Source organism: Enhydra lutris, unplaced genomic scaffold (assembly GCF_002288905.1).
Source record: "Enhydra lutris kenyoni isolate GAN:26980312 unplaced genomic scaffold, ASM228890v2 scaffoldscaffold38, whole genome shotgun sequence".
Lineage (NCBI taxonomy): Eukaryota > Metazoa > Chordata > Mammalia > Carnivora > Mustelidae > Enhydra > Enhydra lutris.
In genome coordinates this window covers 18,722,942-18,746,531 of record NW_019154122.1, presented here as the reverse complement: position 1 = coordinate 18,746,531, position 23,590 = coordinate 18,722,942, and the positions used below count along the sequence as shown (strand labels likewise).

Genomic DNA, 23,590 nt, shown 5'->3' with positions numbered 1-23,590 from the left:
TTCCAAGCTGCACGTTGGGAGCTGAGGCCAGACTGGAGCCTGGGGGAGGGCAGGTATGGCGGCTGCTTCTCCCACAGAAAGGGCGGGAGCAGGTTCCTGGATCTGGTCCTGCTTCCGTCAGTCACTCAGCCTCTCTGTCAACCACTGTGCTTCCTCCGGGGTCTAGGCTGGGGGTGGGGGACCTTCCCTCACACTCAGTGGACCAGCCCAGGCCCTCAGAGCAGCTCCCAGCTCCCTCTCCCTAAGTTCGCTTCCCGCACAATCTGACCCCATTTGCCGCTTGGGTCCTGGACTGGCGGGTCCTACCCCCTTGCTCCACCGGGCTCTAGCCTGTGGGCGCTGGACACTGGGCTGGCCTGCCCTGGGCCTCGTGTTCCCCATCTGATGGTTGAAGGGTTGGCCTGGCTGGTGGTTAAAGAGTTCCCCCCAGCCGCCTGCTCAAGTCACTGGGGGCTCCCCAAATCAGCAGCAGGCCAGCGGCAGAAGCTTCGGGGAGGGCAACTAATTTGCGCACAAATGATGGAACAAGAGAAGGCAAAGTGACCCACGGGGGTGGCGGGGGTGGGGGGGGGGGGAGCTCTGGCAGCTTAGTTACCTGGGAAGCTGCTGGGGGAAGCAGAGAGGGCCTGGGCAGCTCTGGGTGTGGGTGTCACAGAGAGACACCCTGACACAGCCCCCCCCCCCCCGTCCGAGGACGACTAAAAGAGTGAAGAACCCCCCCTGCCGGGACCCTCTGCTTCCCAGGCACTGTGGGGGCCTGAAGGCTCGCAGATGAGGGTTCAGGCTCCGTGCTCCCCAGGGTCATGCCTCACTGATCCTTGGACATCCCCCCCCTGTTGCCCCCACCACAGGACCCCTGTCCAGACTCCAGATGACTTCATCAACATTCCTTTCGGGTACCTGCCTGGGCTCCAACACCCCACAGACTCTCTCCCCCCCAATGTAATTGTGGTCGGTCGTCGGGCCAGCCGTTGGGGGTACAGGGGTCCAGCCTGGTGCAGGGACCCATCAGGGAGGCTCAGCACCGGCCCGCTGGGCACACCTGGTGCTCCCTACAGCCGCTGGGCTGGGGGTCTCCTTAGACCCCGCAGGACCCAACGCCGAGTTCACAGAGGAAGGCTCGAGGGGCCCAGCCAGTCCCGGGATCCTGGTCGGCCTCCAGCTTGGGGGAGGAAGAGAGACCAAGGTTGCCCACCCCCTGCTGGGCAATAATTACCCTTTTTAAGTGGCTGCTGGGTGCTAGGCAGAGGCCCAAGCCTGGCCCTGGGGCAGGGTGTGGGGGAGGTGGGCGAAGCCTTCAGAGTCTGGCCCTTCCTACGCTGCTTGTCTCCCGCGTCTGGCAGTGACCTCACATTCAGTCTCCTGCCCCATCCCCCAGGACTGAGGTGGCTCTTGGCCTTAGCCAGGAGGGTCTAGTGAGCGCCCGCCTGTCCCCTGGGCTCGGACCCTGTGGGGCAGACCCCACCCTCCCTGGAGCTCCCTCAAGGGAAAGAGCAGACAGCCCCCTCAGCCCCCTTGGGCCTGTTTCTCTTCGTGTGAAACACGGCGTGAGGGGGTCTCGGTGGTCTCACTGGGTGCAGGGCCCCGCCAGTCTGACACCATGCAGGGAGGCCCGGGGATGGGGGGGGCACGCTGGCTGAGGTGGCAGACCCCAGGCCTGCAGCTCTGCAGCCCTGCCTGCCCCCAAGCCAGAGGAGAATTTGGGCAGGAGGGAAGGGCCTCTCCGGGTGGCTTCCCACACTCCGCGCCTGCCACGGACATTCATCCGGCACAAAAGGCGCGTGCTGGCTTTGTGTGCGGAGCGCTGGGCCCAGAGGCCATCTGGGGAGCACTGGGAGCCAGGCGGGGCTCCCCCAGGATGCCTTTGAAGGTTGGGGCATCAGCAGCAGCTCCCGACCCGCATGCTGGAGGGTCGCACATCTGGCCCGGCCAGTGCCTTCCCATTCCCACAGCCCTCAGCAGTCCCCGCGCCCCAGGCCTGGCACCGCTGGCGAACCAAGGGACAAAGGGGAATGCCTGCCACTCCGCCCCTTCTGATGGCTGCCCCGGGGTGCTTCTGCCAGAGGCCCTCTGAGCTGCTAGGGCTGTGGGCTTGGGGTGCTGATCCAGTGCCGCTGCATTGTTGCTGGGCTCTCTGGCCCTCAGTTTCTTCATCTGTAACATGGGGCCAGTAGCAGTCCGTGTGAGGCAGGTGCGGGGGAGGAAGGAGCGGGTGAAGGCAGAGCATTCAGGAGCCCCCCCCCACAGGCTGCTGGTGTTAACGTCGCTGTCGCCCCGGCGCCCCCGCGCTGGGCTCTGCTAGGCCTTGGCCCACCCCACTTCATTTGGAGCATGATCCCTGCCCAGGTTCCGGGCCGCCTGGGAGCTGCCCGCTGGAGTGGCTTTCAGGGGCCAAAGTGCACCCAGGACAACGCGAGAGCTAGGCCTAGGTCTGGCCCCTGAACTGTTGTCTTGCCTCCCCCTCAGGATTCTGAGTGGCTCCAGGAAGATAATGGGCCCTGCTCAGCCGGTATGCAGTAGGTGTTAAACGCGTGCATAGTTCCTTGCCACACCCTCCCCGTTTCGGGTCCCTCAGGACCCCCAAGTCTGACTTCAGCCCTGGGCCTGCCACAAGTTGGCCCAGCTGTGGCACAGCTGCCAGCGGCTAGGGCAAGGGCTGTCCGTCCTGAGCGAACTCTCGAACTCTCCTGTTATCATCCCCATGAAGGCCAGAGGCCTGGATGAGCTGGAGGGGTGAGGTGGGTGGGAGCTCCTCGAAGGCCCTTCCCGGCACGGGGCAGTTCTGAGTCTAGGCAGCTAGGCTGGTGGGGGGCAGGGAGCCGGGCGTCCCAGGGGCTCTGCTTTCAGGGGCCCTTCCTTGCTGAGGGACTCCGGGGCCAGTGCTTGGTAGACAGGACCTCTGGGGGGCCCCCACCCCCACCCCTGCTGCGGGGGGGGGGGGGGACATCCTTGAGAGGGTGTCCTGCTGGCCCCGAGAGATAATCCGGGCTTTGGAGAGGGTGTGAGAGGCTGCCGGCCGACTTTCCCACAGCCCCACATAAAGGGCCGGCCGCCAGCTGCTCTCCCACAAAAGGCTCCCAGCCATTCAGGGCCTGGAGGCGGGCGGGGCGAGCAGAGGGGCAGCCTGGGTCTACCTGGCCACCCCCAAGCAGAGCTAGCCTCCATGGGGCAGCGCCTGCCTGCTGACCATCAAAGGGCCCAGGAGGTCCCTGGGACCGGGACCGGGGCTGGGGAGCCACGTGTCAGCCCCTCCCCAACACCGCCTTTCCCCAGGCTGGCACCACTCCTGGGCCTCTCGATCGCCCTGGGCAGCCAGCCCCACCACCCCTTCCCCCTGCCACCTACCCTGGCCCCGCCTCATCCCCTCCTGGCACCCCTGCTCCGAAGCCTGGCTGCACAGTACCCCCCCCCTGCCAATGCATCCTGCCAGGCAGTGTGGTAGGGACAGAGGGCTGGCAAGACTGCCCCCACCCCGAACTTAGCTATCTCTCTGAGGTGCGGGATGGCCTTTCCTCCTCCCTGGGCTTGTGGAAAAGCCTCCTGAGATCCATCGTTTAAAAATACTGGGTCCCAAGCGCCTGGGGGGCTCAGTGGGTTAAGGCCTCTGCCTTCGGCTCAGGTCATGATCCCAGGGTCCTGGGATCAAGCCCCAAATCGGGCTCTCTGCTCTGCAGGGAGCCTGCTTCCTCCTCTCTCTCTCTGCCTGCCTCTCTGCCTGCTTGTGATCTCTGTCAAATAAATAAATAAAATCTTAAAAAAAAAATAAAATAAAAATACTGGGTCCCAGGGATGCTGGGGTGGGAAACTCATGCCTTTCCTGCCCCCCGGGGAATGAACTGTCCGAGCACCTCCGATGATGACCTTGTTATGTGAGGACCAGACTGTCGGATGGAGGAGGAGCTCAGAGGGCCTTCCTGGAAGAGGTGGCCAGCTGGAGCTTTGCCTCTCCGAAAGCGAGATGAGGTTGGGGTTTTCCAGGGGCAGTGCCCCTGGCACACTCAAGGGGCACCGGTGCTGGTCAGCTCCCCGTCTCTGAGGTGCCATCTCCACGTTGTTCCTACATCTCAAACTGCTCCCACAGTGGCTTTCGTCCCCTGGTGAGTGTGGCCAGGCCCAGCAGGTGCCTGGTTGAAGACCCGTCAGGTGTGAGGGGTCGGAGAGGCCCAGGGGAGAGACCAAGCATGGCTCCTGAGAGCAGGCAGTGATCAGAGAGCTACTTTTGACCTGTGCTGGGAGCGCGGGGTCCCGAAGCTGAGCCCCCAGGGACCACAGCTTCCCTGGGCAGGCAGCTGGACCTCTGGGGGCTGCTCTGGGAGGGTCTGATAGCAGGGACTTGGTGGTAGGGCAAGTCCCAGCTAGGGCCCCACGTGTCTCCCCCTCCCCACACACTCCCCACCTGCTGGGGGCGGGGGCATCATTATCCCAGCCCAGCAGCGGTGGGGGCGGGGGTGGCGGGGGGGGGGGGGGCTGTTCTTTGTCCAGGCCTGGCTGCTGATTGGCGGCAGAGCGTGGGAAGGCACGCGCGCCTCAGGCCCCACCACCCTGCTCCGCATAAAGGCCCTACCAGCACCCAGCCGCCTCCACCGCCTCCGACCACCCTCCAGCCTTGGGCGCCTGGCGGCAGGCACAGCCCCTGTTCACCCCCAGAATGAAGATCGGCTGGAGTCTGGGGCACCGGTGGTTAGGGGTGGGGGTAGGGTCCCGGCGGGGCCGGCAGACGCCCTGGGCCACTTCCCTGGCCTCCCTTTTGTTTGAGAAGTTTGCGGGCACCAGCCCAGCCCTGAGCTGGAGAAGGGACAGCGTGGAGACAGGGGGCAACATCCCGGGTGAGCGTCGCCCCGGGCTGGTGGAGGGTGGGGGGCTGGGGCGCCAGCTAGGAGGGGTGTCCCCCAGGGCAGCCCCCGCCCCCCGCCTGCCCGGCTCAGTCTCCACAGCCCCGCAGCCCCCGCAGCCCCGCCAGCACCTTGAGCGGACCTCGGGGAAGGCGATTCTTTGCACGCATCAGGCGCGGAGGGACACCCCGGCCAGGCGGCAGAGCGCTCCTCAGAGTCCTGCCGCCACGCGAGAGCGGCGAGCGAGTGCAGCCCCCGCTCTCAAGGAGGCCGTGACTTTGCCAGGCCGCTGGGACCCAGAGGAGAAGGCTGGGCTGGCTGGACACTTTGTGTCCACTCCTGTTTCCCCGCAGCCCAGCCTGCGGGCCGGGTGCCGTCGGCGGCCGCTAGAAGGAGGGGTCTTGGGGGTGAGGGCTCTGGGTGTTACAAGGTCTGTAAGTGGTCGTGATTGGGGTGGTCCGGGGCGCGCGGAGGCTGCAGAGGGGGTGCGCGGGCGCGCTAGGACGGCTGCGGGGTCACCCCAGCCAAACCTGCCGCGGGACCTCCGTGCCTTCCAGGAAGACGGGAGGACGGGAGGCTTCCTGCAGGAGGGCGAGTGGGAGGGCCGCGCGCTGGCAGGGCGAGGCCGTGTGCTGGAGCCGTACCCCGGGGCTTCAGGTGTATGGGGCGGGCGGGCAGGGTGGCGGTGCCTGCAGCACCGCGGAGCTGGGAGAGGGGCTGGTCTGCAGCCCTGCCGGGGCCCCTGCGCCCTCCCGCGAGGCGGACGGAGTCCGGGCCCCGCCCAGGCTGCGCGGACCGATCCGCCCCCTCCTCGGGCGCTCGCCCCGCCCCGCCCCGCCGGCATCTTTCCTGGACCCCCGGTCAAGTCCCAGCCCGCGCCCGCGGCTCAGGCCGACCGGGAGGACCCTCCGGGTGTGCCGAGCCCGCGGTGGCTCCTCTCCTCCCTGGGCTGCCTCGGGATGTCTCCCGTTGACTCTGAGCCCCCGTGGGGCAGGCAGTGTGCCAGCCCCCCAAGTCGTGGGCCCCGAAGTCGCAGCAGCTTGGGGGCAGGGGCCTCAGTGTCCCCATTTCACGGAGGAGCCTGCGGCGGCGGCACGGGGGATCCGGGTGGGCGGGGGCCTCTCCGCAACCGGGGCTGGCGCTGTGCCGGGGGCGCCCCGCGCGCTTCCCGCCGGTGCCCCAGACATCGCCCCCCGTTTGTTCCCGGGACAAGCACCGCCTCCCCCAGCGGCATCGCGGCGGAGAGGCTGCCTGGTCCCAGGCCCACCCTGGGTAGCGCGCTGAGCCGACAGGCCCCGCGCGCCGTCTCGGAGGGGTGAGGCGGGAGAAGCACGCGCTCCCCGCCTCCGAGGTGGCTGCGGGGAGGCGGGCAGGCGGGCAGGCGCCTCCGGGGGACGGAGCGCAGGGCTGGGCTCTGCTGCCCCCTGGTGTCCTGCGACCCCGCCGTGGGGAAGGCCCAGCGGCCGCTGGCCTCCGCAGCTCCTGGAGGCTCGAGTTGTCACCCCAGCGGAGGGGAAGGCGGCGGGTCCCTGCGGACCCAGGCCCAGCCCGTCCCTGCCCCGGGGATGGGGCGCTGGGGAGACGGCCACTGAGGGAATGCCCAGGCCTGGGCGGGTCTTCCGGTAGGTTCCAGGAAAGGCGGGGAAGTGAGGCGGCGGGCGGGAAGTCACCTTCTGGGGAAGCACCAGCCCTGCTGTGACCTCTTCCAGGCAGGGACACGCAGGGACACGCATGGGTCGCTGCTCGGGTGGTGACCATGGCTGCCTGCGGCCCACCAGGTCGAGGCCGCTGGGGCTTCCCTGACAGGTGCAGCTCTGGCTGGTGGGGCCCTGAGCTGCCCCCCATTAGCCGGCCCCTGGGTGCTCCCCGACTTCCACAGTGTTCCAGTTACCCGTGAAGCAGCACACCTTTCCCGTGTGGGTGGGACGGATGGACAGCCGTGTGAGAGCCCCGTGTGCAGGAGGAGCCTCGTAAATGTGGGCCCAGGAGAGCACTGCTTCCTGGAGGCGGGGGAGCTCTGGGCTTGGAATAAGGCTCCTCCTCCCCTGGCCCGGGGCTGTCTCCGGACTAACCGGGGCTTTCCTAATCAACAGTTGGCCGGGGCCCATTGTCATCTGCTGGATGTTGAAGCAGCAGTGTTAGGGGTCCCCCGGAAGTCATATCTTTGGTGGGACACAGAGACGCAGGCCTGGGGACACATCCCCTGGGTCCCGGTCCCCACCCCAGCAGGCAGCTGCCGTCCAGGCACAGGTTGGGTGGGGGCTTGAGGCTGCCCCGTGGGCACTGCTTGGGGGGGGGGGTCTGTGAGCAAGCAAAGTGCATCTCCTCCCGCCACCGGCGCGCGCCCACATTCACAGTGTGTGTTCGTGCTTTTCTGTGTAAAGCGACATCCCGTGACCTTGTTGAAACAGAAGAGAAAGGCAAAGTAGAGTTACACTTTCATTTCATTATGAGAGTTCAGGGAGAAAACACGGTTGTGGAACATACTGGGAAAGAAACCGTAGCTTCCCAGGGCAGGCAGGAACCTTGCCACGTGGGCACCCGGGGCCTCAGGGGTTTCCTGTGTGGCAACGAGCAGGGTGCTGAGGCCTGGGGTGTGGGACTCATCCCCCAACCACGTACGCCACACACAAGTGCACAATACCCGTGGGGCCCGCAGCTCTTAGTCTTCAAGTGAGGCTTTTCTTTCGGTGCCGTTCCCAGGTGCCGTTCCCTCCGTAGGAAATCCTGCGGAGGGACCCCATGTGTCCTCGCCTGGTTCCCCCATGGGTGACGTCGCGCGAAGCCATGGTACAGGCTTGACACAGATGTTGACGCCGACGTTGGCCAGCTAGAGAATATTCTAGCAACACGAGGGTCCCTCCTGCTTTCTCTTAAAAATTTTTAATCTTTTTTTAAAAAACTGCTGTGACGCATGCATGAGAGCCACCGTGCTAGCTGTGTGCGGCGTGAAGCATACTCCCTGTCCCCGCTGCCTGTCTCCGGAACGTTCCATCTGACGCTCTGTCCCCTTGACACCCCAGCCCCTGCCCTCCCCAGTCCCTGGTACCTGTGCTCTCTAGGAAGACGACCCAGGTCCCTTGTGCAAGTGGGTTCAGAGGGCGTCTGTCCTCTTGGGACTGGCTGAGCTCCCGGAGCCCCACGTCCTCAAGGTCAACCATTAGCTCCCGGAGCCCCATGTCCTCAAGGTCAACCATGCCGTCACCAAGCTTCAGTGACCCTCATGGTGCGGGGAACGTGTACGGGCTCATCTGTGTTCATCTGTGAGGGATGCTGCTTCCTCCCTCTGGCTGGCGTGAGCGTGGGTGTTCTGACCCTCAGGCCGACGCTGGCCCCGATTCAATCCCAAGCCCCTAGCCCGGGGCTGAGGGCTGGGGCGCCAGGGCGTGGGTGGGGAGACCAGCCAGCGGGGTGGGGAGCAGGCTGTGCAGCAGACAGGAACTGTCCTCGCTGCCGGGCAGGGCTGTGTTCTGGGGAACCTGCGGGCTCCCCTGGGGCCGGCCTGGCGGCCCAGCGTTCACCAGCAATGATGTCAATCCATCTGCCCTTTGGCCTTTTGCTTGTAAAAGGGAAACATGGTGTTATGAAAAAACCCAGACGAGGCAGAAGAGAATGAAGCAGAAAGGGGAAGTTAGTCCTCGGCCAGAGCTGAGCGGAAGGAGGCCCGACCTTTTCCAGGACGCAGGGAAGCACGGCGCGGGCGGGATTCGTGATGCCCGTTGCAGGCCTTGCGGTGGGGCTGTGTGCCATGTGTCCCATACACACGTGGAGGCCTGTGTGTGTGGGTGTTGGGTCCTCGGGTGCATTGGCCGCCCAGAGCTACCCCCAGGTGATCAGCATTTGCTTGACAAAGAACGCCCTGCGCCCCAAGCAGCAACTTTCCTGGAAGAACAGACACTCCACGCCTGGCAGGCAGACCCCCCGGCACGTGCCCACGCTGTGAGGTTGGGGGATTGCTGGCGTGGAATCACTCCGGGGGCGGTGGGCATGGGGTTTAGGGTGTGTCGGGGGATTGGGGCTGTGTGTGCGTTGAGGGCGGCCCGGAGCGGGGAGCTCCTGACCAGGTGTCTTAATGTTACAGGACTTTAGTCCTGCGCTTATTGAAGAACGAGGAGGTGGGCCAGACAAGGGGTGGCAAAGCGAAGTTTATCGACATCGTGCAAAGCGCCTGGAGAAACAGGGGACCCGAGAGCGTTGCCATTTCGGTGCTTAAATATAGGGACTTTTATTTTTTATTTATTTTTTTCAAAGATCCCATTCATCTATTTGAGGGAGAGCACGAGCAGGGGGACGGGCGGAGGGAGAAACAGACGCCCCACTGAGCAGGGAGCCCGACTCCATCCCTCGATCCCTGCAGACCCCGGGATCACCACCTGGGCGGAAGGCAGCTGCTTCCCACGTGAGGCACCCACGTGCCTTTTGCGGTTTCTACAAGCACTTTTGAGGAACTGTCTTCAGCGCCCTGAGAGGGCCCCCCCGAGGACTGGCCGCTAAGGTGTGCCAATCAGGGCTTTGATCAGGTCCCCGTGTGCCGGAGGGGTTGTGGCTCACGTGTTGCTAGTCGCGTGGGCTGACCTCTGGGGACCAGCTGGCGGGTGAATGACATTCCGTGGTTACTGGTTTTGTTTGGGATGTACCGCGAATGCCAGTCCTGCCGGACAGGAAGCTGTCGTGGTCTCGTCTACGTGGCGCCCGCCAGTTTTGTCTCGGCCGTCCCGACACCCTGTTTCCTTGCTGGGGACACTGGCCCTGAAGACCTGCGTGTCCCACGAACCCCGGGTATTAACATGCCTTGCCTGCGTCAGAAGCGGAATGGAGCGAGGCACAGGCTATGTGTGTGACAAGCCACCAGGGTCAGCTGGTGGTTCCGTGGCCTGGCAGTGACTTTGTTGTGTCTGAGTGAGCGTGTGGCCTGTGTTCCTGGCGATGCAGACACGCTGTGACGTCACTGATTAACCCAGCTGATGGCGTGGGCCACTCTGCACGGATGGGAGGCTTCCTCTGCTTCCCGTGTCCCCATGGGCCTGGGCTGCGTGCCTCCTGCTAGGGACGCAGCAGTGACAGGGGACAGAGCTCCTTGCCCTCAGGAGCTCACATTCTGGGTGGAGGTTGCCCTGGATTGTGTGTCCTCAGATTCCCGTGTGCAGGCTCTCACTCCCACCGTGACTGCAGCGGGAGACAGGGCTTCTCGGAGGTAATTAGGGCTGCGTGACAGCGACTCGATCTCAGCTCAGGTCTTGATCTTGGGTTTTGGGTTCAAGACCTGCCCTGGGCTGCAGGCTGGGCAAGGAGATGGCTTCAAAACAAAACAAAGAGGAGGGGACATGTGAGCTCTGCCCCCCCCCCAACAGTGTGTGTGCAGAGGAAGGCTGTGGGAGGACATGGCACGGTGGTAGCGTCTGCGATCCAAGGAGAGAGGCCTCGGCCAAGGCCCTCGGCCTTGCTGGCCCCGTGATCTTGGACTTCCTGTGTCCAGAACCTGGAGAAACAGATGTGTGCTGTTTAAGCAGCCCAGCCTGAGGCGCGTGGTCACGAGGCCCCAGACAATGTGGGAGTGGCAGACATGGCTTGATTTGCTGCTGGAAAGGTGCCCCAGCTACCGCCAGGCAGTGGAGAGAGGGCTGAAGGTGTGGGTGCCTGGGGAGGGGCGGGTGAGGAAGGGCCCGGCTGGCAGGGGGAGGCGCAGCTACCTCCAGGCTCCTGGTTTTGGGTGAGAGGGGAGGGTCTTCCCATTGGGGGGCGCAGGGGCGCAGGGGGATGGGGGTCAGCAACGGATACCCCCAGTCTGGAGCTTGGGGCAGACCGTCCCCCCAGTTCTGCTCCCAGGAGCCGACCCCTCAACGTCTGGGAAGTCCCCAGGCGCCCTGCACACCCTCTGGCCCTGCTCTGACCCCTTAACCCTGCATCCTTCCCCACTGTCGCAGGCATGAGGCCATGCTGTGGGGTCTGCTCCATCCACCCTCCTCTCCACAGACGCTGGAGCTGCCTCCTATAGGCTTTCTGCCTCCGGGCGTCTCCGGTGTCCCCTTTCCCCACCCTCCCCTCTGCACCCTCCCCACCCTGTCCCCTGCCTTTCAGGGCTCCCACCTGGCCCAACTCGGGAGCTGGCCCATCGGCCTCCTGTCCGCTCTGTCTGCCCCCCACGAGCCTGAAGACTGCATGGTGGCCCTGTGGGAGGGGGCCCCGGCCAGCCCTGTGCTGTGCGAGCCTCCCGCCTCACCAGGAATGGACCCCAGGCACTCCCAGCCATGTTACACAACTGTCTTCTTTCTCAGAGATGTCCTTTCCCCCATCCGCAGGGCCGCACCCTTCCTCCCGCCCAGCCTCTGCCCCTCACTAAGCAGGTGCTCACCACGTGACTCATCTCTGGCTCATAGATGTGGCTCCATGCTTAGGGGAGGACCCGGCTGCTTTGCCTCTGAACCGCACTGGGTCCAGCCCGGAGCTCACACAGACCGGGGGGCACTGAGGGTAGCCTGAATGCAGAGGGGAGGAGGGAGCGCCGCTGTGGCCGGGTCTCAGGACGCCCCGCTCCTGCTCTGAGGTCCGGCTCAAGCCCTCACCATCTCTCTCCTACCCCGCAAGACCCCGGGAAATCTGCCTCAAGAAGAAAGGGGAAATGTGGCTGGGGGATTCCCAGGGTTCCCCTGCACTGTCTTGACCGGGGGTCACAGGGAGGCAGTGGGACAGGCGGCCAGGCCCTCCCCGCAGTCTGAGGGTGAGACACCCAGCTTGAGCCCCGGGGGCGTCTGGGCACAAATCGGGCTGAGTTGGGAGCGGGGGGGCCGTCCCGGGGCCCAGGTCACAAGGGGCGATGGGAGGAGAGGCCCCAAGCTAGGGGCTCACTTCACCCACCAGGGAAGATGGGGTGCGGGACCCCAGGGAGTCTCAGACATGCTGATTCCTGGGGCTCAGCAGTGAGCAAGGGAGGGCCTAGCAGGTGACGGCCAGCAAGGGGCACCTAGTGGAGGGGGAGGGCCCTGTCCCCAGCCTCCTCCTCCTGCCTCACTCCCCAGTGATGACTCAGGTGCTCCTGCCCTGTCACGTCCCCTGCTGCCCAGGATCTCCTCCGGAGGGTCCCTTGCAAATGGAATTAGGGAGTGACTGTGAGGTGCATGTCGGCCAGTCCCAGCCAGTGGGACACTCAGCCGCCTCCTTGAGGAGGAGCATGGCCGGGTTGGGAGGTTAAACCGGTGCAGCAGGACACAGCGAGTGCCGGCACCCCAACAGCCTGCCTTGGGCCCCTAGTGTGCTCTGAGACACCTGGGAGCTGCCGGCTCCCGGACCAGGCTGCAGAGCCGAGAGGGCAGATGCCTCCACTGTGGCGGGGAGAGGGAGCCCCCGCCCTCCATATCCGGGCCCAGGACAGGGGCTGCTGCCCTCCTTGCAGGTCTGCGGATGGAAGGTGCCGGCCGGCTGGAGCGGCGGAGGGCAGGCGTCCAGCCCCCGTCTCCCACGGACAGCGTTCGTGTCCGGTACTAAGGCAGGAGGAGCAGAGAGACGAAGGAGACCACCGGGGAAGGAAGAATCCGGGGCGGCCCACGGCTCCAGAGCCGGGGAGTGCGGCCCCCAGAGGCCAGGGATGGTGCTGTGAGGAGGGGGCTGCCAGCCCTGGGGAGCGGGAACCCCACAACGGAGGCAGCCAGTTTCAGGGACAGCCCTTGAAGGAGGAGCGTGAGGTCAGGGACTCCTGTCCGCGTCCCTTGCATCTCTCTCTAGGGCTGCTGGCGCTGGAGCTTCAAGGAGGCTGCAGGCAGGGGAGGAGGAGACGGGTTTGCCGCCCCAGGCCGGACCCGAGCAGGGGGCCCATGGGCGTCCTCGGAGACCGACTTTACCAAGGCGACTGGAGGCCTGGGAGTGGGCCTGGGGCTTTTACTGAGTGGTGAGCAGGAGAACGCAGCCCCTGCCCCTGGGGTCCCCGCAGCCACCCCCAGAGTCCCAGGCTCTCCGAGTGGGTGGGCCTCAGCACGCCCATTGCAGAGGTGGGGTCTCACCCACAGGCCGAGTCCCAGGTCAGAGTCCCACAGGAGCGCGTCGCCCCGCACGCCTCGCTCCGGGTCGCTGCTCATTGTTTCAGAAGGACCCGAGGTGCTCACGGGACTCCTCCCTCCCAGCGGGCATGGGGTCACCCTTGGCTTGCTGGGCGACAGCCCGCGCACCCCGAGAGCATGAGGCATGTCCCTGGCCTCTTGGAGCAAAGAGGGGCAGGTCCAGACCATCTCCAAGGTCGCCCTGCTCAACTAGTTCAAGCCAGTACCCCCAGAGCGGACGTCTTGACGGTCCTGCAGACCCCCTGCCCCCGGCCTCGCTGGTCCCCGGCCATCCGGCAGAGGGAGGGTCCCCACGAAGGGTCCCAGCAGGACCCGCAGGGGACGTTGGCCAGCGGGCCGCTCGCGGGACACGAAGCTGCCCCGTGAGTGCTGGTCGGCCGGATGGGCGAGCGAGGGGGGAGTCGGGCGCATCTCAGGCCGGGCAGCGTCCCCTGTAAAGTCAGACTCGGGAACGGGGCCGCACACCCCCCTTGGACGTGGTCTGTCCGGCGATCTGTCAAGTGACATCCAGTGACCGTGTGGAAATGAGAAGGCAGAGTGCGGCCGTCCTGTGTGTCCCTGGTGACAACAAGGGGTGACCGTCCAGGGTGGGGGCTCCCTCTGACAGGCCCTCGGGTGTCGGGGCATGGCCTGTGCTCGTGGGGTCTGGTGGGTCTCCCAAGGGCCTGGGTCCCGCCGGGCCCCCGCCCTGCCTCGGAGGCTGTGCTGGGTTGGTCCTGGGGACCGGTCAGCCCCCACCCCACCCCCCGTGACTTCACCCCTGCCTGCTTCCTTCCCTGGCACGAAGGCTGTCCTCCTCAGTGTCCCCAGGAACTGGGATTAGGTAGTGACCCCCGGGCCCGTGGTGCCAAGGTCAGGACAAGGAAGGGGCTCAAGGTCGGTCCGCGCTGGGCCACCAGCAGTCAGCTACTGAGGGGGTGGTTCCTGGTCCTGGCGAGGGCTCCACCTCAGGATCTGATGGGGACCTGCCCGGGGCCCGTGGAACTGGATACCCACAGCCGGGTCGGGATGGGTCTGCTGGGAGGGAAGCCGCCACAGGTCATGGATTTGCAGCCTCACGGATGAGGGAAGTCAGAGGGTTTCATGCCCATCGCATGAGCCCCAGCGCTGAGCGGGGACGTGGGAGCCGTGGGGCTCCAGGGGAGACCCCTCAGGACACGTCCCATCTGAGGCGTCAGCAGGGGTGCGCTGCCTCTCGCCAGCCCCCCCGCCTGCGTCTTGGGGCCCCAGGCACGTGGGGGTCCCCCACCCCTAAGCTGCCCACAAGGTCACCACCTCGGGGGGCCGCAGTGGTATGGGGAAGCCCAGGTGGGGAGAGCCCCTGCTGCATGGGGAGATTAGGGTTAGGGTCTGAGCACTGTCTGCACTCCAGAGACCCGGGGCCAGGCCCTGTTGCTTTTTTTTTTTTTTTTTTTAATTTAAGGTTTTATTTATTTATTTGACAGAAAGAGAGAGAGAGGTCACAAGCAGGCAGAGAGGCAGGCAGAGAGAGAGGAGGAAGCAGGCTCCCCGCTGAGCAGAGAGCCCGATGTGGGGCTCGATCCCACGACTCTGAGATCATGACCCGAGCCGAAGGCAGAGGCTTCACCCACTGAGCCACCCAGGCACCCTGCCCTGTTGCTTTCTGAGCCCACTGACCCACCTGCCCATCTGTGAGATGGGAGCAGGAATGAACCAGCCCAGCCCCATCCTGGGGACAGGTGCGGTGTGGACAGTAGGTGCGGCTCAGGGAAAGCAAAATGTCACTCTCACCCTGGGTGGGAGCACTGAAGGTGCTCCCCCTCCCACGGGGAGGGACCCCTCGTGCTGAGCTCTGCTCAGGAATGTGTAGGTGGAAACCAGCCCCCCCATCCCTGACAGAGGGCACTGCGTGGGAGACGGGGTCCTTTGGGGGGCCGGTCACCCTGCTTCAGTAGACGCTGTGACAGGGGGCAGGAAAGCAGGAGGGCTCCTCTTGTGGCCTTGGTGCCGGTGCTGGAGGGGAGCAGCCGGGGGCTCCCCGGGTGTCCGGGTAGCCGAGGAGACGCAGACGCACAATTGGGGGGCCCCAGCTCTACAGCAAAGTCAGGGGGCCGCTAAGGGACAGGGAGGCCAGGAGAAACTCCTCAGCCAGAACGGAGTGGGGCTCACTGAGTGGGGCAGGAGGAACTGTGCCCACGGCTGTGCCTCTGTGGTCCCGCCTGGTGGCCTCGCCCTCCCTTTGCGAGCTCTTCTGCCTTGTGGTCACCTCTTGCCTCCTGCACAGCTGGCCCCGCGCCCCCTTTCTCCCATCCCTGTGGGCTCCTGTGGGGTGCTGGCCATAGGCAGCTTGACCCCGACAAAGCCCGGGAGGGACAGACTGAACCGACCACAGCAGCCGAGCCTCCCTCGTGGGGCCCCAGTTTCTCTTTCCCTTTCAATTTAGACGAGGCAGGTTCCGGGTTGAATGCGGGCTGGGCCTGCCGGCAGGGGTGCTGGGACAGCAGCCAGGGAATGAGGGGTCCTGAAGAGGGACATGGAGCCTCCTGGAGGCTGGGAGCCGCCCCCCTGCAGCCGGGCACCGAAGCCTGATGCCCTGAGCCAGGTGAGTCCTGGAGCCTGTGTGTGTGTGTGTCCGCGTCCCAGCGCTTCCTGGTGTCCCTGTCCTGACTCCCGCGGTGCCCAGCTCTCTCCGCGGACCCTGCCCTGGGCCCCACCTGCTCCTGGTCCCACATGGGCATTGTCGCTCTGCGCTGACCCAGCCCCTGGCACCCGTCCCCTGATCCCCGAGAGTGGGGGAGTAGAGTGGCAGGAAGCCATACCGAGCAGCCGCTGAAACGCTCCTGTCCTCTGTGGACACCCTTCCCCCACCCCCCTTCCAGGCCCTCAGGCCAGTCCTGGAGGCTGCTCACCGGAAGCAGGTCGTCAGGGAACCCCGCCAACCTCCTCCGCCCTCCACCCCAGCCTGGCCGACACTTGATTAGATAAAACCTTAGTTGTGCAGAGAGGGCGGCTCCCGGACCCTGCTGCACGGGCTGCAGGACTGGCTGTTGGTTACTCCACAGGAAGCCTCCGGTGCGCCCGACAGAGTCAGCCCTGGAACCAGAGTCCCCCAGAGAGGCCCCCGCCCCGTCAGGCCCGAAGCCCCCCGTCTCCGCTGCCAGGCCGGTGACTCCTCCGACCGTCCTTCTCCGACCCTGCGGCTCCCCAAGGGCTGCTGCTGCCCCATTTCACGGGGGTGAGCCCCAGGCCCCACGGGCAGCCCTGGCCGCCCCTCCCCTCCAGCGCGGATCCTGTGTCCTGCAGGCCCTGTACCTGTTGCTCCTGGGGTCCCTCCCCTGTGCTCTGGCCGTGGCCCCGTGCAAAGAGGAGGAGTACCCGGTGGGCTCTGAATGCTGTCCCAAGTGCAGCCCAGGTGGGTGCAGCCCCAGAGGGACGAAGCCCCAGTGCCCGGGCTCAGCTGAAGCCTGGGGTAGGGTAGAGACGGGGAGGGCTGAGTCTCTCCCTCCCAGGACCCTCGCAGCTGCAAGGTACAGGGATGTGGCCTGGGGGCCCAGCTGGCCCACTTACGGCCAGAAGCCGGGGCCAGAGCAGGCACTGGGCACAGTCATACCCACATGACACCCGGAGGCCTCCGCCTCCTTCCAGAATGTTCCCACGGCCTTCTGCCCTCTTGGGTGAGAGGCAGCAGGACACGAAGGGTGGTGTGGGGGACAGCTCAGGTGGCTTTCAGTCCCAGCGCATGCTGGGGGCTTCAAGGTGGCAGGCGGGGTGGCTCCCGCAGGGCCCTCCCCAGGCCCAAGTGACACAGCTCCCCCTGGGCGCAGGTTACCGGGTGAAGGAGGCCTGTGGGGAGCTGACTGGCACGGTGTGTGCCCCCTGTGACCCGGGGACCTACACGGCCCACCTCAATGGCCTGAGCGAGTGCCTACAGTGCCGAGTGTGTGACCCAGGTAGGAGCCCTGGCCACAGCCGCCACCCCACTGGGGACCCACGGCCCGCTGCAGTGGGCACCCACAGGGCCGGGACCGCTGTGCCGCATCCCACCTCATCTGTAGGACAGGTGTCTGCACGGGAACCCTTCCAGGGACGTGCGCCTCTGTCCACACCTGCCTCCCTGGGGGCCAACACTGTCACAGCACCCTGTTTGCTGCACTGTCCAGAGCGCGGGGAGCCCGTCACCCTGAACCCGTCACGTGGACCCCCGAGCCACGGGTCCCGTCCTGCCTCGCCCGTCCCACTGGTCCTGGGGGACTGGACTTTGTTTGCCCTCAGTGTCCACACCTCCACAGCACACCCCGGAGGGCCCCTGCTTGTGGCTCAGCGTTCGGACCCTTGTATTCTTCCTGCCAGGTGGTCTGGGGTGGAGGTGCCCCAGGAGGAAAGGCAGGACCCAGGAGAAGCCTCAGTGCTTTTGGGTCCAGCCGGGGGAAGGGAGGGGTAAGGTCTTGGAGCCCCCGGCTCACCCATAGATCCTCAATGCCCCGAAGGAATCACCTGTCTTATGGGGCAGAGGTTGGGGTGTGGATGGCTGAGAGGCTGTCCCTCAGCAGGGGCTCAAGGCTGAGCCCAGGCCCGGCATGACCCCAGCCCCTCTGCCGGCTGGGGAAGGGGCTCTCACCTGGCTCTGACTAGCCTGTTTGCAGCATGGGACCTGCCCGAGGGGCAGGGTCTTCAGGCATGGGTGGCCTAGGGCTGGGACCTGCCTTCTGGGACTGCCCCCCCGCTGACTGTGGTTTTCACTTCCTGTGTGGGCCCCTCGGGGACGAGGCCGTTTCCCCAGCGGGGACGAGGCTGTTTTCCCGTCGGGTTGGCTCCCCTCCCGAGGACAGCCTTTCACCATCCTCCTGAAGCTCCTCCTTGTCCAGCCGGCTGCTGCTGCTCCTGTCCCTCAGAGCCCCTTGGGACACACAACCCTGTGTCCAGCACCCGCAGGCCCAGCTTTGGGCTGAGCAGGGCGTGCACCTGGCCGGGTCCTCCAGCAGGAGCACAGCTGGACCCAGACACACACACAGCAGGCTGCAAAGCTGGGCTGAGGGAGCTGGTCACCAACCCATCCCCAGACCACAGACAGGAGCCCAAAGGCCTGTGGCTGCTGTCCAGGCCTCTACTTGGTCTCCTCCTGGGATGGGGGGCTCAGCACTGCCCATGGCAGCCCATGCAGCTGCTCTCAGCTCCTTCTCTTGGGTCTCAGCCATGGGCCTGGTGACCAGGCAGAAGTGCTCCCAGACAGAGAACACAGTGTGCGTCTGTGACCAGGGCCACTTCTGCGTCAGTGAGGATGGGGACGACTGTGCAGAGTGCAGTCCCCACACGCCCTGCAGACCTGGCCAGAGGGTGCAGGCCAGAGGTGAGCCGCAGACCCTGGGTGCCCCGACCCCTGGCCTCTCTGCTCAGCCCCTGAGCAGCCTGGTCCCTGGCACCCTCCGAAAAGACAGACCCTGGACCCAAGCCCATGTGTGTTGGGGGGGAACCCAGTTTCCCTCCTAGCCGGGGCCCTCCGCCTTCCCTCTGCCTGGCCCTGTTGTTTCCTAGGCACGGAGCGGCAGGACAGGGTGTGTGAAGACTGCCCTCCTGGGACCTTCTCACCCAGTGGGACCCTGGAGGAGTGCCAGCCCTGGAGCACGTAGGTGACCCTGGGGTGGTCTCGGCTCCGTGTCCCCCGGGGGGGGGGCTCCTCCACGCTCCCCTGGCAGATAAGGGCCCTCCTCCAGCAGAAACTCCAGGGCTCCCCCTGCTCCCCTTCATGGGCCGGCCTCCAGGACAGCAGCTGCTGGACCCTGTGGCTCACGCCCCCAGCACGGTAGCTGATGTGAGCTTCCCGGAGGCCAAGGATGGACCTTCTGTCCTGGGGCAGATCTGGAGGGAGGTGCTGCCAGATTTCTGGGGCACCTGTGGTTCTGGGGTATCTTCAGATGCCAGGGCTGTGGGGGCTTCTAGCAAATCTGGAGTCAGGGGAGAGCTGTCGAGGTTCTCAGGGAACCTGAAAGGTGACAGGACTCCCAAATGCTCATCCTTGGGTCCTGAGGGGAACCTGGGATGACCAGACGTGGCTGCTTTGGGGGGAGGGGCGGGTCCTCTCACCATCCTGCCTCTCCCAGGTTATCCCTCTGTGCCCCCCTGATCTGGGCTCTCTCTGCCCTGTCTCCTCTGACCCCATCCCTGTCCCCGTCCCTCTCCCTGGGCATCCCTGTTTTCCCACCTCTTCCCTCCCTCCGCCTGCCCATAGCAGGGAGCTCCCACCCAGAGCCTCCGGAGCGCGCGCCACGGGCAGCCGCCTTCCCTCGGGGACCCTCCGGGCTCTGAGTGCCAGGCCCCGGCCGAGCAGCTCGCACTCTCCCCGCTGCTCTCTCCTAGGTGCGACGGCCCTTTGCAGACACAAGCGGAGCCTGGGACCAGCAGCTCAGACGTCACGTGCTCCTCCCTGCTGCCCGCTGTGGTGGGCAGCGTCTTTGTAGCCGCAGGGGTGTTCTGCCTCCTAGTCCTCGGGATAAGGATGAGAAGGAGACGGACGCCTGGTGAGCTGCGTGCTGGGTCCCGTCGGGGCGTCTCCTGGCTCTCTCCCTCTGATGGGCACAGGCGGCCGGCAGGAGCGTCTCCGGGACTCCTTGGCTCCTCTTGGGGGGCTGTGCCGGCCTGGGGGTGCTTCCCGCTGAGTGGGAGTCCTGGTGTCATGGGATCTCTGGGGGCGGAGGGCCAGGCAGACAGGGCCCCCTGCGCCAGGAACCCCCTGCCGTATACTCCCCATGCCCACTCCCCACTATGAACTCCAAGGCCCTGTCTGCCCTCAGGGACAGAGAAGCACAGGGCAGGCGGAGAGCGTGGGGGGAGCACAGGGCTGGGTTGGAGGGGCCACAGCAGCCCTGCCGTGGGCAAGGCCGAGTCCCCCCAGAAGCTACACAACCTTCACTCCTTCCTTCCTGCCTGCGCTGGGCTCCACATCGGGCCAGGCCCTGGCTCTATAGACCTGGTTCTGGCCTTTGGGGAGCCCTGTGCTTGCCCAACAGGGAGCAGGCACCCAGTAGAGTCCAAATGGGAAAGGTCAGCCAGCATCTCGGGCCACTGTCAGCTAATGTGTCCTGGGTCCTCACCCCGGGGCCCCCAGGCTGCAGGCATGTCTCAGGGCCCCAGGCTCTGAGCGGGCTGGCCAAGGGCCAGCGCTTGTTCCTTCTCTCCCAATTCTGGGGCACCTGCTCCCTGAAGGGTGGGCGACCGTCCTCTGTGAAGTGCTTACTCCCTTTCCCTGGGTGACATCACACTGGAGTGAGTTAGGGACAGGGTTTGGCAGCTGGAGACTTGGGCAGGAGGTGTCCCCACATTGTCCCATGTCCTGTTCCCCCAACTGGACAAGTCCAGCAAGGAGCCCTGTCCACATGGGTTTGGCTTTTCTCCCGGAGGGTCCTTCTCTCAAGGAAGACCACACAGGGAGAAGCCAGGAGCTCCGGTCCCTCCAGCCCCGTCACTGTGAGACCGCCGAGACTGACCCCGACGTGACTCTGTTTTTCAGGGGGACCCACGAAGGCGGGAGTATTTCACCAGGTATCCCGGATCATCCCCCACCGGCCCAATGGAGGTGATGCTGTTGGGGCAGGTGGGCGGGGGGTCCAGTTCTCAGAGAGCCCTGAGTCCTTAGAGTGAGACCAGGCCAACCCGGGAGGGGAGGCCCCGTCCTGCCTGAGAAGCCCGACTGACCCTGAGCACTACAAGGGCCCCCTGCTGGACGCGGGGCGGGCAGCGTCTCGGTGCTGGATGTATGAGGTGGTCACAGAAGGGGATGCCGTGTCTGCCCGTCCAGGTCCCGCGGGCCCCACCGGACGTCACCACAGTGGCTATGGAGGAGACAACGTCCGTGTCCCCTGGGACGGAATGACCCACTTACGGATCGTTGGAGGCAGACACCCAAGCCGTCCTGGGCTGTGCCTGCTAGAAGGTGCCAGGTCCCCAGGGGCCCTTCCCTGGGCTGACTTCACACTCTACCCAACACAGCGAAACCGGCCCTGCTCAGGGGTCCTTCGGGACCCCACCCATATCCCATCCATCTCATGAAGGGCCCAGAGGTCCCCCCTCACCTCTACGCAGGTGGAGGCCCAGCCACAACCCACTCTTGGCTCCAAGCTCCACTCACCCCCCAGCCCTCTAAGCCCCAGCTTGCCCATCTGCAGGATGGGCCTGTCGGCACCTACCTCATGGCGACACGGGACTGACCACGAATCCGGCGTGATACACAGGCCATAAATCATTTCTCAATGGGATTAAGATTACTCAACCAATAAACATTTTTTAAAATTTTTTGTTAGAAACTGTACTTTGCAGATGCTTTGAGAGTATGGGAACACCCTGTTTCTCCTGAAACTTCCACCCACAGATGAGTTTTGCCTGAACAGTGAGTTTTGAGGCTTCCCAGCCTGTGGCGTGACCACCCTTCTCTGCGCACCGGCAAGTCCGCGTCCCTGGGCCGGACAGCCTCCCCGCGCCCTGTAGCCCGCCCCGCGGCGCCCCTCGCTGCCTAGTTCAGCAGTGCGTTCCAGTCTGCTACTGCCCTTACTTTGGGGATTGGCGTGGTCCCAGAATTGTCTTACACGACACCCTTCGGCTCGTTTCTGAAGCAGAGTCCCCACTCTGTCCCTGAGGATCCCCAATCCAGTGGCATCCCAGTGACAGTGAGCATAGCAGGCCGCACACTGTCCTCTAAGACAGCGCTGGGCTGTTCACGGGAGCGGGGGGCCCCAGGCCAGGGCCTCAGGAAGGGGTCACGTCCAGGGACGGGCTCAGAGTGCAACCTCCCTCCCTTCATTCAACATTCCCTGCGTTGGATGCGGCCGCTCTAACCATCACCCATCTGCCCAAAGCGCCCCCAGAGAGTCCCACCTGAGGGTCCACTTAGGTCACTGTCCTGCCTGCCCATGGCCACTGTGGCCACCACAGTGCCTCATCCCATTGTCTACATGGCATGAGGTTGGGCAGTGAGGACCAGCGCGATGTCCCAGTGCCCTTGGAGCAGCGCGCCTGGCCCAGGTGTCCTTGGGCTCACCAAGGAGGACACTTGAATTCCAGCCCAGAAGGTGCGGGTGAGGTGCTGATCACATCTCAGCCGTTTCGTGACCTTTGAGGGCACCACAGAACTCAACGTGTCACACCCTCCCAAGCACAGTTTTACAAGCCGTACGTGGCGTGGGCCGGCTCCGAGCCGCCCCCACATTTTAGCCCTTTCCAGTCCTTCTGTGCACTCCCTGCCCCCATCCCATCAGGCACGTTCTGAGAATCACCGATCTGAGGGTTTCACCACGGCCACAGAGGGGACTCCCAAAGGGCTCCAGAGAGCAGCACAGTGCCTCAGCCAGGACTGCAGGAACACCGGGGGTGGGGGCAACATGGGGTTGGGGACAGGGGAACCACACACGCCCCTGTCACACGTCCTCGACAGATGCGCCCGCGGACTCTATAGAGGCATTTATTTTTTGTGCCTGAGACGCGGCCCCTCTTCGCCAGTCCACGGGTGAACGGGTCAGAGGTTTCTGGAGGAAAGTCATGGGACAGGACGGGACAGGCCTGTCCCTGCCCCAAGGGACACACCCCACAGCTCTGCCCTCAGCCTGCCAGGCCCAGCTGCAGGTCCACATCCCAGCCGTTGCAAGCCCTTCCCCACTGTTCTTCTCCCTTCTCCCGCAGCCCTTGGAGCCCTGAGCCCCCTGTGGCTGCCCGTCCTGCAGGCCCGTCGGCTTCCCCTCTGCAAACTGCACCCCTCCTCGTGACCACTTTATCCCGGTCTGTTTCTGCTTCGACAGCCTCTCCTCCGGCTCCTCCCTGGCCCAGGGTTTTGAGGGAGTGAAGAAGGGCCACTCGGGCCAGCGAGCCCGAGTCCAGCCTGAGTCAGCCTGAGAACTGAGCTGAGCGGCTCGTTCTGCTCCCAGCTCCCTTCCCCCCGGCCAGCAGGCGGCCAGGGCTCAGGGTACCCTGCCGGCTCGGGGAGTCCTTTCCTGGTGCAGGCAGGAGGCAAGGCAGGCGTCTCCTTGCCGGAGCCCCAGGACTGGAGCTGCCCCCACATGGGTCCCCGCTCGGGAGAATGGAGACCGGGGCGGCTGGTGCATGCCTCGCTGCTCCCTCAGTCTCTGGCTGAGTCCTGAGCCCTTCCAGCGCCAGGGGGAACGCTGAGCCCCACACCCTTGAGGAGTGTGCTCTCATCGGGCAATTCTGGGTTCTCAGGGGTAGGGTCCTGGTGTGCAGGAGAGGGAGGGGGCTTCCTCCAGCAGCACAGCAAGAGTCCCGCTGAACAGGCACTGTGGCCGCCAGCCAGTCCCACGGGCCTCCTCCTGCCAAGAGGCCGGGAGGGTGGAGCGCAGTCTGGTTCTGGTGGGTGTCCTGGACGCTGATGAGCTCTTACCCGGCACCGGGCCGTCCTCCTGCACCCTTTGGAACTCAGGTCTGGCTGCGGCAGACGGTGGACGAGGGCTGTCGCGGTGACACTCTAGAACTCGCGATCCAGGGCATAGGGCGAGCAGTGGGCACGGTGGTGGGGGCCGGAGGAGCGCCTGCGGGGTCTGCCGGGCACTGCTCTCAGCCAGCCCGGCCGGCACCCTGCCCAGGCCTGCCCTCTTCTGCCAGGCCCCGTGGAGCAGGGAGGGGCTGCACTGGGGTCCATGACCGGGCAGGAAGAGGCAGACCTTGCAGGAGGATGCTGCTGGTCCACCGCCCCAGCGAGGAAGGAAAGCTTCCTCCCACCCAGCAACAGCGCGGCCGATGACAGTCCCG

General features: G+C 65.4%; 1 protein-coding gene across 4 annotated transcripts; it reads left to right on the top strand.

Annotated features, from left to right (window-relative positions):
* Positions 1-14,465: 14,465 nt before the first annotated feature.
* LOC111154662 (TNF receptor superfamily member 14) lies at positions 14,466-21,141 on the top strand. Of its 4 annotated transcripts, XM_022514457.1 has the most exons (8): positions 14,473-15,446; positions 16,148-16,256; positions 16,669-16,794; positions 18,036-18,191; positions 18,377-18,467; positions 19,199-19,359; positions 20,349-20,380; positions 20,637-21,141. In XM_022514457.1, the coding sequence occupies exons 1-8, from the start codon at positions 15,378-15,380 to the stop codon at positions 20,709-20,711; spliced, it is 819 nt and encodes a 272-aa protein (XP_022370165.1). In that variant the 5' UTR covers positions 14,473-15,377; the 3' UTR covers positions 20,712-21,141. The 4 variants fall into 4 exon arrangements, with proteins under 4 accessions (XP_022370164.1, XP_022370168.1, XP_022370166.1 ...); XM_022514460.1 differs by lacking the exon at positions 18,036-18,191 and having other exon boundaries at positions 14,469-15,446; XM_022514458.1 differs by lacking the exons at positions 20,349-20,380; positions 20,637-21,141 and adding an exon at positions 20,239-20,342 and having other exon boundaries at positions 14,470-15,446.
* The last annotated feature ends 2,449 nt before the right edge of the window (positions 21,142-23,590 follow it).